This window comes from Ambystoma mexicanum, chromosome 9, assembly GCF_040938575.1.
Source record: "Ambystoma mexicanum isolate Mex_15411 chromosome 9, UKY_AmexF1_1, whole genome shotgun sequence".
Lineage (NCBI taxonomy): Eukaryota > Metazoa > Chordata > Amphibia > Caudata > Ambystomatidae > Ambystoma > Ambystoma mexicanum.
In genome coordinates, this window is record NC_090931.1 from 523,127,770 (window position 1) to 523,146,027 (window position 18,258).

General features: G+C 40.9%; 1 protein-coding gene across 4 annotated transcripts in view; it reads right to left on the minus strand.

The window, feature by feature from the left end:
* Nucleotides 1–18,258, minus strand: part of APPBP2 (amyloid beta precursor protein binding protein 2) — a 1,587,742-nt gene that overhangs the window by 815,406 nt on the left and 754,078 nt on the right. For all 4 annotated transcript variants that reach the window (XM_069615072.1, XM_069615071.1, XM_069615073.1 and 1 more), the window contains 3 exons: nucleotides 14,340–14,429; nucleotides 7,495–7,562; nucleotides 7,310–7,415 (listed from right to left, as the gene is read on the minus strand). In XM_069615072.1, the coding sequence (XP_069471173.1) occupies nucleotides 7,310–7,415; nucleotides 7,495–7,562; nucleotides 14,340–14,429 (264 nt within the window). The remainder of the gene's footprint in view (nucleotides 1–7,309; nucleotides 7,416–7,494; nucleotides 7,563–14,339; nucleotides 14,430–18,258) is intronic.

The following is an 18,258-nucleotide window of genomic DNA, read 5'->3' on the forward strand; positions in this document are numbered from 1 at the left end:
GTGCAAATTTTGTTGGCACATTGATTCCCAAAATGTTCAAATTGTAAAACAGACCATTTATTTAGGCTACAATTTGTCAAATAATTCTTCTGCTTCCTTTTGGCACAAGGCGTTAGCTGAAAAAGTATTACCGCTACAAAATCAAATGAAAATAATTTTTAGAAAATACTTGAAGTTTTCCTTATTGCCATTATTTGAATTTTATTCTAAAAAGGTGGAAGCAATTATTTTATATGGTCTCGATTTGTGTTTACTGGAGCCATCACCCTTTCTTAATAAACTACAAGCTAAGCTGTGGAAAGCAACCTTGGGTCTACCCAATTATCTACCCAATGCAATTTTATGCCATGGATTAGGTTTAAATTCTTTGGCATTGCGATATAATTGGCGCATTCTCAATACATTTGTAAAAATGCGCTTTCCTTTAGTAAATTCGCTTTACGAAGATCTACTTAACATGTTGAGGGAATCCCATCCTGTGTCGATTGCAAGACTACATAAGTGTATACTTACTATACTATCTAGCATTAATATCCTACCAGAGGATTTGCAACCAAAACTAATCTTAGCACACAAACATATTTTTGAATGACTGGGCTGCAACTTCTTCACAAATAACGTCATATTCTTCGTATACAGAATATGCGCTATTTAGACACAAGCAAAAACCTTGCTTGCAATATCTCGTCTTGTGTCCCAGTGTTGACATCCAGACTTCATATATGCGCTTTCGTCTAGATCTTTTATATACGAAACTAAGAACTAAACATTGGTTTGTTAATATGGACAACTCCTATGATATCACCTGTAGATTTTGCAAAAAGGTGGAATATAAAGAAACCTTAAAACACCTATTTCTTGTATGTCCATATTTTGAAGCAGAAAGAGTAAAAACTATTACCTCCTTTAGCTCTACTTATACTGAATTCAGAAGGGAATTCATTTGGGCAAGATGTATGTGGGGTTCATGTAATTCCATAATTATTGCGATAGTACGCTTAGTGAAAATTATTGAGGCAGCTTTATCTATGTCTTTAGAGACTTAGAGATTTTAAGTATTGTTACTGATCTGCTTATTCATGATGTTTTTTTAATGAAAATATGATTATGCTTCATATTATGAATTTTTTGTAAATAAAGTATTATGTCTCTGTGGTAAAGAAAATTGTTTATTTGGACTGTACCTGTCTGTGTAATTGTTAGTCTTTTTTGTTTTTGTTTTTAATTGTGAATAATGTGTATATGTCAATTTTTTAATTTGTGTAAATATGATGCAAAGATTAAGATGGAAATTGAATGGTGATGTAATTTTGGAAAGATGCGTAAGCATCAAAAACAAAATCACTCCAAAATTTTATTTAAAAAAAAATGCATAAATCTATATGTAGTGGTGTCAAGCATTACAACTTGTACATAACAGTCAACATTACCCCTTCTAAAGATAACACCCATGGATTATTTCTTGACAGTGCATAAAGCCAAGGTTAGATGCATGTATCTATATACATATGTAACCTATGATGTCCGACATATAGCTATATAGATCTAATTATTTTAGGATGCATTAGCATTAAGAGCTGAGCACATGCAAAGCCATCAAAACCCTGCAATCTGGCAGAAATTCCGTGCTGGGTAAATTAACATTTTTCTCCAGACAGCCTTTGGAATCTAATGGAGAAATTGATGTAGGAGCCATTCTCACTCTGCACCAAACTCCTGAGGCTTAGCATGAGTTTTGTTAAAACTTAAAAGAGCACCAAACCTAGTGTGAATTATGTGCTTTGTGATTCAAGCATACAGCCCTTTTATCACCAAGATATTTTTCAGATGTAACAATCTGTAGTCATTCTTAACTTACAAACTGAGGAATCTGAGAGCGTCCTCACTTCTTTCCCCAACATATTCTCCTCCCAGGTGGCCAGGGAAAGGCTGAAGCTAGCAGATCCTAACCATGGGAGTGGATATCCGAGGGAAGACTACCTGGGTGGATGAGACTTGGGGAGTGGAGGTGAGAGACTGTATCCCCGATTTCCCCCTTTCATAACGAGTCCGGCATCGCAGATCTTTATAAGCTATTGCTAGTCCCTTACCAATTGTTCCAGTAAAACATGCCCCATAGACACCAGTTAGGTACTGGGACGAGGAGGAAGCCAGCAAGAACAATGTGGAACTCCCAAGCCGGCAGTGAGCGGTCTAGTTCTATGTGGACCAATCAACCTTGCAGGAGGATTAAAAGCAGGACGAACTGGGAAAACGGTGTCAGCTGTGGAAGCAGATCTACGGATTGCTGGAAGAGCGCAGACCTCTCCTGGAAGGGGGAGTGGCACACTCGGTGCTCAAGAACCATGGTTCGATGCAAGAGTGAGGGAAACTGGAGGCCTCCGGCGGACTACGGAAAGGGAGCGGACGTGACCAGGCAAAGCTTCTGAGTAAAGCAAGAGCTGCGAGAAACACATCGGGGCAGGAGCAAGGCCACGGAGAACCGCTGGGGAGACAGAGTGAGACACCACACAGAAGAGCTTGTGGCGGCCGGAGGCCTCGCAGGAGCGCCGTGATCACTAACCAGTGAGTCAACCTGGGCAGGGGACACTGGTGCGGCAGGCAAGCTGGTCAGACCTGTGAAAACTGAAATGAATGCCAATTCAAATGAAAGCAAGCGCTTTTGAATACCGATCTGAATGAAGGCAGTTTTGTGGAATAGGACGTCATAAAGGAACTGTGTAACTTGAGAGAACAAGCATTGGAAAGAGCAATAAAAGCCTATGAAACTGCACCAAGTGAATAGTGGCAAATTAAGCAATAACAAAGCATCATGAGGATGTGAAATGAGAATAAACCAAGCAGCACTTTAACAGTTGCAACGTGCATACAAAGGAAAAGAGACCAGTAAGTTGTGTCGGTTGCATGACCTGTAATGGGTGGACCGTGCGGTAAACAACTGCGCCTAGACCGAGTACACCTACCTATGGAAAATTCACTTTGAATTTCTGCAAAAAAGCTTGCGATTGTAACTAAAGGAGATTGAGTGGACTGAAATTAAGGAACAGAGCTGTGAAATTGGTTGGTGCAAAGTAACCAAAACCACAAGAGCTGGAACATATTACAAGGAATAGTGTTGTAAAGAAGTTAAAAGACTCAAAAGCATGGCGAAGGGAACCCCTTTGCATTGTGAACTATTTTGAACCTTAGAAAGAGTTCTTGACAAACCAAGTGCTGGAAGAAGCTCCAAACTGTTATTTGAACACTTATAATGTTGACGCTGACATCCCTGCACATTGTATATGAACCGATTGGAGGGCAAGCATAGGTTTTAGACACAGACCGACTTTTACTTTGGACTAGCTGACATAGTCCAAAGTAGCCGATGCTGTCCTGGCTACACTTACTCTGCTACGCTATGCTACCATGATTTCACACTCTCCCCCCACCCCCCGCCTTGAACTTCCACATCGTTTCCGCCTGCGCTCTGCATTACTGCACTGACATGATCTGATTGACACAAGGCCTAATAAGATTGTCTTGTCCTCCCTCCATACCCTCCCTTGTCTTGTTGTGACTAACGTGTACTGGCACGTTACAAATAACTTATCGCATCATAGACTATCTTTCGGTTCACTTAGATAGGGAAATCTCACCTTAGCATAGGGCAGGTTAGGCCTTCTACCAACTCGTTTTTGTTGAATAAAGGTTTGTAGCCCAAACTTCACTTCAGTTTTCTGCGTCTACTTCATGATGCCTTCACACAACGTGTTCTCTGATTGCATGCAGAACAGCTGAAAACCACACTTGTGTCATTTGCCCCCTTGCCTTTTTTCATAGGGGTATTTTGAAACAGGAAAAAAGGATTTCAAAAGATTGCCCATTGTGGAAGGATAAAGTTATAAAATAAAATGTATATGGTACTCGTGGTAATGTGCTTTGCTCAGTAAGACCGGTGTAAAAAAGTCCCTTTCCCATTTCTCATAGGGATATTTCAGATTACAATAGGAGTGAATCAGACAACATCTTTAAACAAAAACCTTCTACCACAAAATAAATGTGTAAGGTTATTCTAGGTTTTGAACATGTGCTTTGCTCAATAGGAAAGGTAAATGTTCTTATTAGACTAAAATATACACTGGAAGGGATCATTAGAAATGAAAATATATATATATGTTTTTATTCAGTGTAATACGGTTTACATTACGCTTTTCACGCAGGACACAATCAATTTAAATAAACGTACATACATTTCATAGTTACAATAAAATTCCAATCTAAGGTGCAATTTATAAAATTCTTAATCGTTCAGAATAGGGAATTCATGGTTTAAATTAAAAGCTAAGGAATACGAATAAATTCCATCAAAACCTCCCTCACGTAAAATGGATAACTAACAAGCAAAATATTTTAATGCCACTAAAAACAAAACCATTGAAGAAATGCACACATGCCTACATCACAGACTCATTCGAGATGGGTTACAGCACTATAATATTTAAAAACACAGCCTTCCATCAAATAAAATCACTTTTCTGAGGTTGTCCTAAAGGGACTCGTGCTTAAGCTTGCCTCGTTTTGTAAACAATCTTTGATTTGGAGCTTGCCTAGTTAAGTAAAATGAAAGTGCAATATGAGGTTTAATTATGCGATTTCACCAAAGATGCCAAACATCTCTTGTAGGAATTTCACCAGTGCCAATGAGAGAGACAGTTAAGAATACATGCATCTGGCCCACAACTGTTCTCCTGGTAGAGCTTCCCCTGAGCTTCCCCTAAGTGGACAAAGCATAGGAAATGTTTTTGCCTCAATTCATCAACTGCTTCACACACAATAACCAAATGTTTTAGGTGGCTTTGATTGTTGTAAATATTGGACCTCATCTGAAAATGTTCAAGCTGCCCGATCGGCCTGATATTTTCCAGTACATTCAAAACATTAAGTCTAAACTGTGGTAACCAATTCCAATACACACAACTTGGGACCTTTTTTCAAATAATAAATTGGCTGCATCCAAATAAAGGCATATTTTCTATATTCTATTCACCAAGAATATCTAATCATTATATACAATGTTAGTATTTGCTTTTAAAACCCGCTTTTGCAAAGGAAAGTGCAACCACACCCAAGTGATCTTTGGTCCGCTCATCGCTCAGCTGTCTGCAACGACTGGGCTGGTCTTAGCAAATGTGCTCTTAACAATGTGACTCTCACCCACATAGAAGCTGAGAAAAAGAAAAAAAAGACCTCGCACTAGATCGGCATTTGATACACTGGGTACAGCTAGAGTGTGTGCGTGTGTGAATGTGTGCGAGTGTGTATAAGGAGAGATCTATCAAGATGATATTTTACATAAGCATGTTACCAAACAGTGCAAATATGCACTACAAACCACATATGTGATAATGAGTAGGAGAGCTGCACCCACGCATTCCCAGCTACCGTTATAACCCATAGAGGGGAGTTTGGGTGTGTGCATATAACCAACATACATAAGCACCAAAAAGAACAGTAAGTAATGTTTATCTTCTGGGGCTTGTAGATCGGTTTTAGGTTCATATGCTATGCATATGTTAGCGAGCAATATTGTCCCCCTTGGCATAGTATTTAATACTGTTATTTAAAATTAGAACTACTTCTTTGACTTCGCCTGCTGTTGTTGGTGGTTAGCTATACAGTTATGGCTAGACCCTCCCCCGTTTGTAGGTGCTATGTATTATTAGTCACCCAACTGGGGGCAAGGACACAAAGGTACCAGATTGTTTTGGGGTGGGCTGCTGTTTGAGGGTCCAACACTGATCCTTCCTTGTCCTCTTACTTGAATGATATTGCCCTTGGAAATACTGGGACAATGCGTGTTGCTTTTGTTCCCATGGCCCTTTTTGAGGTCTAGAAGGACTGAAAGGACCCAAATAATTCCTGCTAGGTGGGATTACTCTGCATCTGGTGAAAATGACCCATTGACAAAGTCCCCTGCTTAACACAGGATTATCCAGAAGGGGAACGAAAGGGGCCAGAGACCAACCAGTAAATTGGTGACTAAGTTTAGGCTCTTCCTCTAAGGTTACCTCACATTTTAGGTTTACATTTTCTATACACTTGAAAGGCGACTTCCAGAGGCACTAGTTGCAGACGCTGTGTGCATCGATCCAGGGGAATTGCAGATTGCACCAAGGGCAAAATTCAAAAGGCACCTTTTCATGGGGCCAATCTGGACTGGAGTTTGAGATCATACATCACTGAAATATATATTTGCATTCTCTATATGACCCGATTCCTTAGCGCTGGCACTGAAATTATGTGGTCCATATACATCGAAGACTCAAATATCCTGGTCGCTGGTATGGACTCTGACTGCCAACTGAGATTGTGGTTATCCTGTAATTAAAGGATAGGAGTAAAGTGATACAGGAACACCCCGGTTGATACCCAAGTTTTAGGAAGCAAGTTGTAATACGCAGAACCAACCACTATTTGGTGACCTATGCCTAGCATGCTCATTTAAAACAGACTCAAGGCCCAGAAATAACTGAAATGGGGCTGGCTTATGATCCTGAAAAGGAGGAGCAGCTTTTCATACATTTTCATTTAAAAAAGATGCATTAAGGCAAGGATGAAAAATATCCCTGCAATCATCACCATCAGCTTCTGAATCATTGGGTCCTACAAACATTGTATTGTACCAACAGGTCACTTACTCTGCTCTATTCGTTCGATATTGTCTGTAGTTGGGGGCAGTAAAGTGAATTTGCTGTTTTTAGAACAGTAAAAAGGAACATCGGTTTTGAGTAAAATGACCAGCTAGTCAGTTAGCATTTAGTGTCTAAGAAGTGCGTTATTAAGGTTTCAAAAGATGATCAGTTAGCGGTGTGTACTACACAGAAAAACAGAAAACCCGATTCCTTAAAACTGATTGCAAAAAAAAAAAAAAAACACATTGGAAAAAGGATCTGTGTACATGTTGAACACTGCTTCCAAAACAGAACACTCTGCTTGACTACACAAATAGGAAACACGTATTTTCGTTACACCGAATAAAACAGTGTTTAGGTTAGCGAGTTAGGAGAATTGGCGCACACCATGAACAGTTTAGTTATGTCATAGGTTATAACTTTTCCTGGGACATTTTAACCAAATAGTCCATGAACATATGGTGGTATATTATAGATGCAAACAGTTACTAAGCAGAACATGAATGCAATTTAATATTCACAAGTACTCGGACACAATTGTGTTCCTGCTAAGTGTTTCTTTAATACTTAATTTCCTATTATACTATTTTCTTGTGAAACAAACATTATCAAATAGATAACTTCAAAAACCATTCTACCTGATATATTGCAACAGACTGGCAGATATTATCCACATTGAGCAAGTAAAAGCCATAATCCAGCAGTGTATCTGAATATTTCGGATGTTTAGATCCAAAATGATCCCTGTGAACAGAAGAATAGCATTAGGAACTGTGAAACACTTAATGCTTACAAGTTAAACTTAAAATAATTTGCTACTCACCGTGCTAGATATACTGCATGCTTGATCAACTGCTCAGCTTTCTTAAATTCCCGTTTCACAACACAAGCCTAGAAAACCGTGAATGCATATCAGAAAAAGTCTATGAAATATTTAGTTACACACAGCAGCAGCACAATCTTTTATACTGGTTACAATTACAAATGGGACATCACAAATGAAACATGAACACGCTTATATAATGATCATATGAATTTAGCACTTCGAGGCAACTTCATCAAGTATCTGGGCCAACTGAGCAACAATTAGACACATGTGATTAGTCAAAGATCATCTGGCTCATGAGTTAAGTAACCAGGACCCTTTAGAATCCAAACCTGTAACAGTTATACACACAGGACTTTACTTCTAAATCTCACTGCTCACCGTTTTCAAAGAAAAACATGCTTTCAAAGATTCTTGTAAATCAACTAACCAAGTATATAAAAAACATGTCAGCAATCTAAAAAGCAGAGTAGCAGCAGTAAAATAAAAAGCCAATCAACAAACCTCAAAAATAATATTTGTAAAGTCAGTTAAAATCGCACAAAGGGGGCATTCCAAGATGGCGGCGGAGGCAAGGAGATGTGTGCGAGTCTCTCCCGCCGGGCCACGCAAATAAAGAATTTTAAAACGAAGCACTGGATAGACTGAGGTCACAGACCCCTGCCCCTGGTTCTGGCGCATACTGTGACACAACCGTACACTTGACGAGACGTGGAGGTAAGAGGAGAGAGATCCTCGCAAAAGGGAAACACCAACCAGGGACGGGTGCAGGAGACTGGTGAGCTACACCAGCCAGCGAAGATCACATGCCCAGAACCCGGGGCCCTGCATAGAGGAAGGATCGGAGGGGACACGAACCTCTGAGCTACCACGAATAGTCAAGGAGACCGCTGAATCCAGTCCAGAAAGCCGGACAACGCAAGAGGCACAAAGGCAGGGGAGGAGAAACATCCTGTAAGCATCACCGCAGCTCTCCGCACAAGGAGGCAGCCCCAAACCAGAAGGCGTCCCGGATACAAAGGGGCTGGGAGATCCAACAAGCCTGGGTGACCACCAGGGGTCCCGCGCAGCGCTCACTTCTCCCAACGCCAGCAGAGGTGCTCCACAGATAAAGCTGATCTTGCCCCCCTCACCCCAACCATACTGCAGGGGGAGTAGAAAGGATCAGGAGAAGGGGGTCCACAGAGAGAAGAGGGTGCAACGGTACCAGCATATGCCCCACGAGGTACTGATGGAAACAGAACCAAAGGGTGTGGAGGCAACCAGAACATCAGGATCAATGTTCCCTCTAATTAGTTTTCTCTATGTGCGGAACTGGTTGGCTGTTGTGCGCACATTATTTTCTATGTGCGCAACTAATTAGGTAAGGCACTTTGTGAGCTACCTTCGCAGAAGAGAGTTTGGAATTTCCTCTTCCCAGGAACTGCAATTCTTTAAAAATATTACAACACTTTTTCCAAACACATAGGCTAAAATAAAATATGTCATATGTGATTATACAGAAAACTCTTCAACCAGTCCCAGACTTCAATATCTGCCACAGTACCTTCCAAACGTACTTCTGCACAGAGAAAAATGTCAGCCTCATTACGAGTTTGGCGGTAAGCGGTAAAGTTGGCGGTAATTCCATTACCACCAACTTTACCACTAGGCCAAATTACGATTTGGGGCCTGAAGTGGAGGATTTGGCTCCAGGAAAATCCAGTAGGTAAATCCTCCAACGCAACGCCAAAATCGAAGAAAGCAAAGAAAGCAATAGCTGGACTTCCTTTAAACAAAGCCCCGGTTCCAGATGGGTTTACGGCCACGTTCTATAAGAAATAGGCAGACACACTAAACCCATTTTTAACAAAGCTGTTTAACTCATTTAAGGAAGGGGGGGAACGTGACACCTTCTGCGAACAAGGCCAAAGTATTTGTTTTTCACAAATCGTAGAAGGATCCCACAAAGCCAGTGTCCTACCACTCAATATCCCTAATCAATCTTGATTCGAAATTGCATACAAAAATTCTAGCAACCAGACTCTCACCCCTTCTCCCTAAATTGATACGAATAATACACCTGGTAGAGAAGACCGGCATCAATCAGACCCTCGGCAATACTACTCTCATCAGATGCCGAAAAGGCATTTGACCGGCTGGAATGGTCACTCTTATTCCGGACCCTAAAATATATGGGAATTGGCTATCAGTTTATAAAACACAGACCAACTATAACACATCATCCATTAGAATAGCCATAAAACAGGGAAGTCCTGGGCAGAGTGGAGATCACTAGAGGCACAAAGCAAGGATGTCCGTTGTCCCCCCCCCTCTCATATGCTATCTTTTTAGAACCACCACTAACCAAAATCAGACAGTCTACCACCCTAACATAGATAGAAATGGTAGGGATGTCCCACAAAGTAATAGCTTACGCTGACGATATGCTGGTATCCTCAACAAGCCCAGCGCGCTCACTACCTGAGGCAATACAAGAACTAGATACATTTGGAGCAATTTCTGGGCTAAAAATTAACAGACAGAAATCGGAAATACTAATCCTGGCAGGGAACAAAGATGAGCTAAAACATAGGGCTACCGCCCTAAATCTAAAGATGGCAGACAAGGGAGTAAAATACCTGGGTATAAACCTTACAGACAGGGTGGACCACCTATATGGGCAAATTACCCAGGGTTGCTTGGGAAAATTAAGAGGGACTTAGATCGATGGAATCCCCCAATGATTTCTTGCTGGGGACGCATTACATCGATAAAGATGAACATACTACCAAGCAATGTTACCTCTAAGCTGTGCGCATGTGCGCTTGCCCAGCTTCCTTCTGGGTGCCACTCAGAAGATTTTTAGCAGCGCACACAGACAATTCTCACCTATTCAAAAAGATTTAATAAGGCACAAGCCACAGCAATTACCTTACATTTTCTTTCTCTTAAAATAAGCAACTAGTCTTAATATTCTGCTAATTTGCTTTACACTACTATGCACCTAAAATCCCTAACAGCAAAATACAACACAAGAGGTTAAAAACTAATATCAAAACCGGCTCCATGAACAGAAGAATCTAACCAAGGTATGCTTGCACACATTAACCGAAAATGTTCACTCTCCACCCATGACTTCTAAACCTGACTCTACCACACGTTTACCTTATGACTCTAACTTCTGCCCCAGAGTACATTAAGATACTACCGGACAACCTTGACTTTTCCTCTCTTGCCTCTGCAAAAGGTTAGCAAACGTGTACCTACATCCACGTTTTAGGTTTGTTATAACATGAATAACATCCACACGCCAGAATTTGTTACTCATTGTGCCTTACCAAAAGCGTCACCCACACTATGTAATCGAACTACCAGCTCAAATATCGGGTACTGACTGTAAGTAAGCAGGCTTTTTGGATGTGTAACCAAATCCCATACTTCCTCTTCTTTGTACATATGTCACACAAGTGCTTTGAAACGGCCCCCTTGTAAGTTAATGCATTATAAAACTCAAATACTAATTTGCCCTCTAAAGATGTTGAAAAGACAAATGTGATGCTCATTGCCTCCTACTTTAGCATTACTAACATTACCCTATAGGTAAACAGCAACATTGCAATATCATTTACTTAGCCTACAAGGGATAATGAGTATTGACTATGCCTGGGATGGGATTACTCGTCCATAGTATCAGGGCACCAGATATTCAGACGGGAGAATGCTTTTCACACAATCTGCATCGTTTCCAAGTGTTCAGAGTTCCTTTGGGCATAGACAATAACATATTATATGGTAACTCGCTTCTATACAAAAACAGTTTCACTGAGCACGTGTGTAATCCTACACAATGATATAAGGATGGGGTATGTTGCAAACAATCTTGTATGCACTGCAAAAGAATTGTGCACATGCAGAGTCATGACATTCTCAAAATGCGCATCATATGTTGAGGCATTTAAATATGCCTTGTTTGCAAAGTATTGTGGGTCTGCAAATATCCCAGTGAGTGTTTACTGCTACAATCCCTCACTTTTTACAGTGCTCTATCAACTAGTATTGGAGGCAAGCACAGGTGCTGGGGAAGGGTATGGGTGGAAGCGTCACTTCTTGCGGGTAATGAACAAAGCAGCATATTTCAAAGACTAAGTCAGACGTTTCAGCAGTACACTGAAGGAAATGTGTTGCCTGTTTGCTAAAGGATAGGAATTTCTAGTATCCATCTAGACAACAGCACCTTCTTTTTCTTTCTATGCCCAACTGCTGGGGGTACAAGCAGGGCTCTAATCAGATTTTGCTCTCTACTTGGAGTCAAATGATTTTTCAGGGAGTAAAAAAGTAATTAGATTTGGCAAGAAGGATTCCCTCTGCTTATTAAAAGACGTTCTTTCACCTTCAAATTCCCTTTGAGATCAGGCATTAATATTATTAGAGTTCCTTTCTATGCCACTCCTCTACTTGTCACCAATTCAAAAAAATATCAGCGGAGCTTTGTGGGTTGAAGCAATGATATGTTCATTGTTTCTCCTTTTTGTTAGGCACATTTTCCTTTTTTTAGGGAGTAAAAATGCATAGTGCATATGTCTCTTGGCTCTAAGGCTGGTGTTCTCGCTACCCAAAGAAGAACGTAATGTGGATAGTAAGCATAGGCACAGAATCGTATTCTAAGGTGCAGTTATTCTGATGCAATTATCCTTAGACAAATTATTAGAAGCATGTTCTCCTGGCCCTTGCATTACTCCATTAATGTGGAACTTGAACTCCTTTCAGCATGTTTTTGATACATTGCTTTTAAGTGCCATTAATCCATCGGCAAATGTATTCTGTTGCGTTTCTTGACAGCCACATCAGTTATGGCAAGAGATATTTATGTTTTGTAATACAAATGAGTGATTTTCCAGTGGCATAAAACATACAAGTCCTCATTACGACTTGGGGCGGTATCCCGGCGTAAATACGCCAGAATACCGCCCAAACGAATTACTGTCACCACCCCTTGGTCCGGAGGAATTTCTGCCAGATTACAACTGGTGGAGGTGGTGTAATTCCCCATTCATATTGAGTCCATTGGACTCAATGTAGCTTTTTTTGCTGAATTACTGCAATGGGAATTCAGACGATTTCGGCGTCGAGTTGGAGGATTTACCTACTGGATTTTCCTGGAGCCAAATCCTCCACTCCAGGCCCCAAATCGTAATTTGGCCTAGTGGTAATGTTGGTGGTAATGGAATTACCCCCAACTTTACCACTTACCGCCAAACTCGTAATGAGGCTGACATTTTTCTCTGTGCAGAAGTACGTTTGGAAGGTACTGTGGCAAATATTGAAGTCTTGGACTGGTTGAAGAGTTTTCTGAATAATCACATATGACATATTTTATTTTAGCCTATGTGTTTGGAAAAAGTGTTGTAATATTTTTAAAGAATTGCAGTGGCTGGGAAGAGGAAATTCCAAACTCTCTTCTGCGACGGTAGCTCACAAAGTGCCTTACCTAATTAGTTGCGCACATAGAAAATAATGTGCGCACAACAGCCAACCAGTTCCGCACATAGAGAAAACTAATTAGAGGGAACATTGCTACCAATGCTACTATACTACGTCCAGGCTATTCCGATAAGGGTAGCCTTTTTCAGAGCACTTACAAAAGTAGTCACATCCTTCATTTGGAAAAAGAAACACCTGAGGGTAGCGAGAGCAGTACTAACAGCCCCGATCCAAGAAGGGGGGATGACTCTTCCCACATTTTTACAAATACTACCAAGTGTCACTACCAAGTTTCAGACACCCTAATCTTCAAGTTACACTTACAAAGATAAAATGCCACAATAGCCCTAAACATAGGCCGTTTTAGATTGTCAGGGTATTAGGTTTTACTGCGGAGCAGCACAAAACAAGTGAGCACTTACGATAAACAGTGCAATCTTACAATGCACAATTTTGGTGTGGCATTTTTTTTTTTTAGAACATTTGCGTCCAATGTTTATATGGTAAATGAAGGGGCAGATGGGTGGCAGAACTGCCTTTTGCCACAGCGTGAGGTTCCAGCATGATTTCAAATTAGCAGTAGCTTTACAACCCATGTCCCCCCCCTTCTCAATTTCAACCCATGCTTCCTTGCTGTACATATGGTGTTGCCCAGCTGGCACCGTCTGATTCTCTTTCTTTCAGATTGGTATGAGCTGCAGACTCAGTAAGTGTGTGTGTGTGTGTACTGCTCTTCATTCCTTATAATGGTGCTGTGATCATTTTGTGGTGTGCAATAGTTGCCAAACGCATTGCTAGTGGGACCGTTCTAAGTCATTGGCATGCAGAAGCAGGTATAAATGACTTCTTGTTTAAAACTCTCATACCCTTGCTGAGTGGTTTTCCATCTCGCTTCAGGCCTAGTGTGTGTGTGTTTAATTTCCCTTCTTCAGATGTTTGCCTCTTACCCTCCAATGACGGACATATTCAGCTCCCCTGAAGTCTAAGTGAGCAAATGAAGTGTGAGCAGGACGTGGCTGATATATTGCAAGAAAAGGATGTGTGGAGAAAAGCTATATCTGCTTCCAGGATTATTAAGCATTTTAAACTATAGTTGGTGTTGGGCCCAACATTCCCCGTCAATATGTTCAGAGTGGTTGTGAAAGAGCATAGCATATCTTAACATGGCAGGCGTGCACAGCATGGTTAACAGTGAACATGTACTCTCACGGCTCAGTTTTCAGCATTGTAATGTTGCAGCACTGTGTGTGATGCATGCTCCTGAAACGAATGCACGTACCAAGCATTCGACCAGCATAAAGGACAAATAATGTGACCGTGAACTCAAGTAAAATTTCTCATTGTATCATTCTTTAAATAAAGAGACCTATCCCATTTACCTTGGATGCTTGTCTTAGAACGTCAACTACTACTTTGACTGGGAGGCTGCCCGAAATTTCCTTCATAGCTTCTTTGCACCATTTGTATGCCTGCAAAAATAAAGAAAAAGATGAAAACTATGAATCAAGCAAAAGCAGTAGAGAAAAAGTACCTATTACTCAATAACTTGAAAATAAAGACACCTCTCTCAACAAACAGAAACTGGCTTGTGATGAACACTATGACAACCCGGTCTTTCTAAAAAAAACTGCAATGAGCTTTGATGTTGGAAGCTGCACAAACTACCAATGTGTACAACAGAATGCAGTCTGAGAAATTACTGCATCAAAGGAAGGATGCTGGTGTAGCTTAAACGCAGTGTCCATTTACCTTAGTCCAATACAAATACGAGGAACAAGCCTATAATCACCGGACGGCATCAAATCTGAATTTTGTAAACACTCCTAGCGTCTATGCTCAAAAGTATTCAAGTCTGCAGACATTAGATCCCAGAGATGTCCTTAGGGGGAATTACTATATTTAAGTGTACTCGGCTCAGTTGTTTATTCAGATTAACACCAAATTTGAGGGTGTGGTGGTACAAGATTGACAAATGGGACGGTGGTACTACAGTAAAAGTATTTATTTTGTCAGACAGCCAACACAATTCGTTTTCAAAGTCAAAATCTCCCTCTCATATGGAATTTCAATTATATTCTGCCTGCAGGTGGGACATAAAGAAATAATGGTTAACTGGGAATTATTCAAAACAAATGTATATACAGAAAATTAATGAAGCATACAAACTACTCTTAGAGACCACATAGCTATTAAAAACTTTGCTGACCATACATATGGGGTTATTTCAGAATCCAATGCTAAAGGCATGAAGCTGAAGGAAATGCAACTGATCCAAATTCAAAAAAGTTCATGCAATATGTAGGTTTAAATGTAAATCGTATGTCCATACAGAGTGAACATCATAATATCTCTGTCCCATATACAGTTCGTAGCAGCCCAAACCTATGGATGGGTATTCCGCTAACTTCGCAGGCATGTGGGGAACAACAACAAATTCTACAAAGATGTTGCCTCGCGAACAGTCAAATTATTCAAAGTCCAATATCAATTGGGGCTCTGAAAAGTAACAATGAATCTGTTCAAGCAGATGAGTAAATATTATTAATTTATTAATACTTCAACAGAAATCTAAAAATACAAGGACAATTCCAGAAAGATACACAATAGACAAAAAAACATTTAATAATTCATCAAGAACTGTGCGAAGGCGCATAAGTCAGATATTGCGTAAAAGGCCAATATAGAATGTGCAAATATGTAGAATTGTGCAAAAAACTTTTCCTACAAAAACAGTCGCAGTCTATATGAGGCAAGCTTGAAAAAATGAAATGTTGGTCCTTGTACGCGGCGTGGATAAGTAAGACCCCAAAAGACTGGCAATAGTGCACATTTGAAAGTGCACCAATGATTTAAATGGGCACATTCAATTGAAATTGCCCGAAAGGAATTGCAGGACAAAACATTGTAAATACTTGTATTGTGATGTGTTTTTTCAGATCTTTAAAGTCTGTATAGACAAGTATAGCATGCTGCTACTATGGTTTGAAAAAGGAAAATAAATGAAAGAAAATAGCTAATATGATTGTCCTAACTGCTAGAAGAATTTAAAATGAGGATGTGGTAGGTGTGGGAATTCACCCTTCCTGAATTAGCACATGCATTGTAAGCACCACTAACGATGGAGATCTGTGACCCTCATGTCACATTATGTTGTTGCAGGGTTTGGTTTCCTGTTATTTAATTGAAGAGGAGTTGTTCCCTGTCAAGAAATTAAGCAAGAGCTAAATGTAAACGCTCTTTGATTTATGAATGGGAGCAGAGATCTAGTACAATGGTTGATGGGCAGGCAGTTGTGAATAAGGTGTTTGAATGAATATATATATATATATATATATATATATATATATATATATATATATATATATATATATATATTATGATGCATTACTCACCGTAATCTTATTTCTGATGCTTGTAGCTGCTTAGATTCACATGCTCTGCATAGGCCGACATCTAGTGGAAGCTGCAGAGTGTTACAGTTTGTTTTTCGAAACTCGAAATGGGCGTCGACACAGGGCGTGCCATTAATACTATCCTTAGTGTAACATCCACTGTAGCTATGATCCCTCACGTGTGTAGGACCCTCAGATTGTATTTTTTCTGACATGAGGTAGTATGAGGAGTAGCATGAGTACAGATTATCCAAGCAGATAGATAGAAAGGTAAGACTACAAGCATCCATGCGCCTTCTCTCCGAGGGGAGGAAGGGTGGGCCGCATGTGAATTTAAGCAGATACAAGCATCAGAAATATGATTACGGCGAGTATTGTATCCCTTCTGAGGCTTGTGGAATCTGCTTAGATCACATGCTGTGCATAGATTAGCGAGCAGTGTTAGAAGAAGGTGGGATGTGAGAAGGGTCATGAGCAAATACATGTCTTAGAACCGCTTGTCCCACTTGAGTATCTGCCTTGGAATGAGTGTCAATGCAGTAGTGCTGAGTAAAGGCGTGGATGGAGCTCCAGGTAGCTGCTTTGCAAATGGTGTCCAGGGGTACATTTGCAATGAAAGCCAGAGTGGCCCCAGTGCCTCTAGTAGAGTGGGCTCCTGGAGTAAAAGGCAGTGTTTTATCTGAAAGGGAGTAGCACAGCTGGATACAATGAACTATCCATTTTGAGTTTGCGCCTTTAGAGACGCAATCTCCCTCTCTGCCTGTAGCTACGGAGATGAACAGTTGGTCCGTTTTCCTCACCGGCCTAGTCTTGTCCACATAGTATAGGATCACCCTTTGCACATCTAGAGTGTGCAGTTTCACCTCAGCAGAGCCTTGGGGTTCTTGGAAGCAAGACAGAAGCTCAATGGACTGGTTCACGTGGAATTTAGAAATAAACTTAGGTGAGAACCTATTCTGTGTTCGTAAAACCAGTTTATCTTTATGCACAGTAAAGAAAGGATCCTGCACTGACAGGGCTTGAATTTCACTGACCCTTCTTATGGATGTAAAGGCTACTAAGAAGGCAGTTTTATAGGTCAGGTGTTTGAGACTGCTCTTATGCATGGGCTTGAAGGGGGGGGGGGCATGAGTTTAGTTTAGGCTTTAACCACTGATACCTTCCACCACAAAACCTTGTTATGGGAGGTGGTGTATGCTGACAGAGCCGCCAGGTGTACCTTCAGTGAATTAAATTCCAACCCTGCGTCCAGCAGGTGGACCATGTAGGTGACTATGATGGAAGGAGTGCAATAAACAGGGTTGATTTGTTTATTCTGGCACCAGATAACAAATCTTTTCCATTTGTCAAAGTAGCAGTGCCCTGTGTTTGGCTTCCTAGATTCTTTTAGGATATCCATACATCTCTGAGGTAGGTTGAGATGTCCAAACTGTATGACTTCAGGAGCCATGCTGCCAAGTTCATTGAGCTGAGTTGAAGATGCATTGTTTGACCTTGGTGCTGGGACAGAAGGTTGTGCCAGTGTCATGACCCTCACCCAAAACCCCCTCTGGCAAACCCATTGGCCAGGTGGAGTCAGGGCTCAGGCCTCTAGAGCCTGGCATCCTCTCCAAAAGCCCTCATGGGGCCAGTCCTGGCGCCTATGGTGCCAGGCTCATACACCATGAAAAACAATGTGCTTGGGAACTACTTTATTGTATTGTCAACCAACATGGAGCGATCCACATAGCTTGGTTCCTAGGAACCAAGCTATGCGGTCTAGTGTTTTGGGTGTGGCAGCCTAGGGACTACTTTACCTGGACTATTTTGTTGGGGCTATTTAAACCACACCCGAGCAAGACAACACGCTTCGCGTTACTTTGCAGCTTGCAACGTGACGCTCACCGTGTCCAGCTATTCCCTCGAA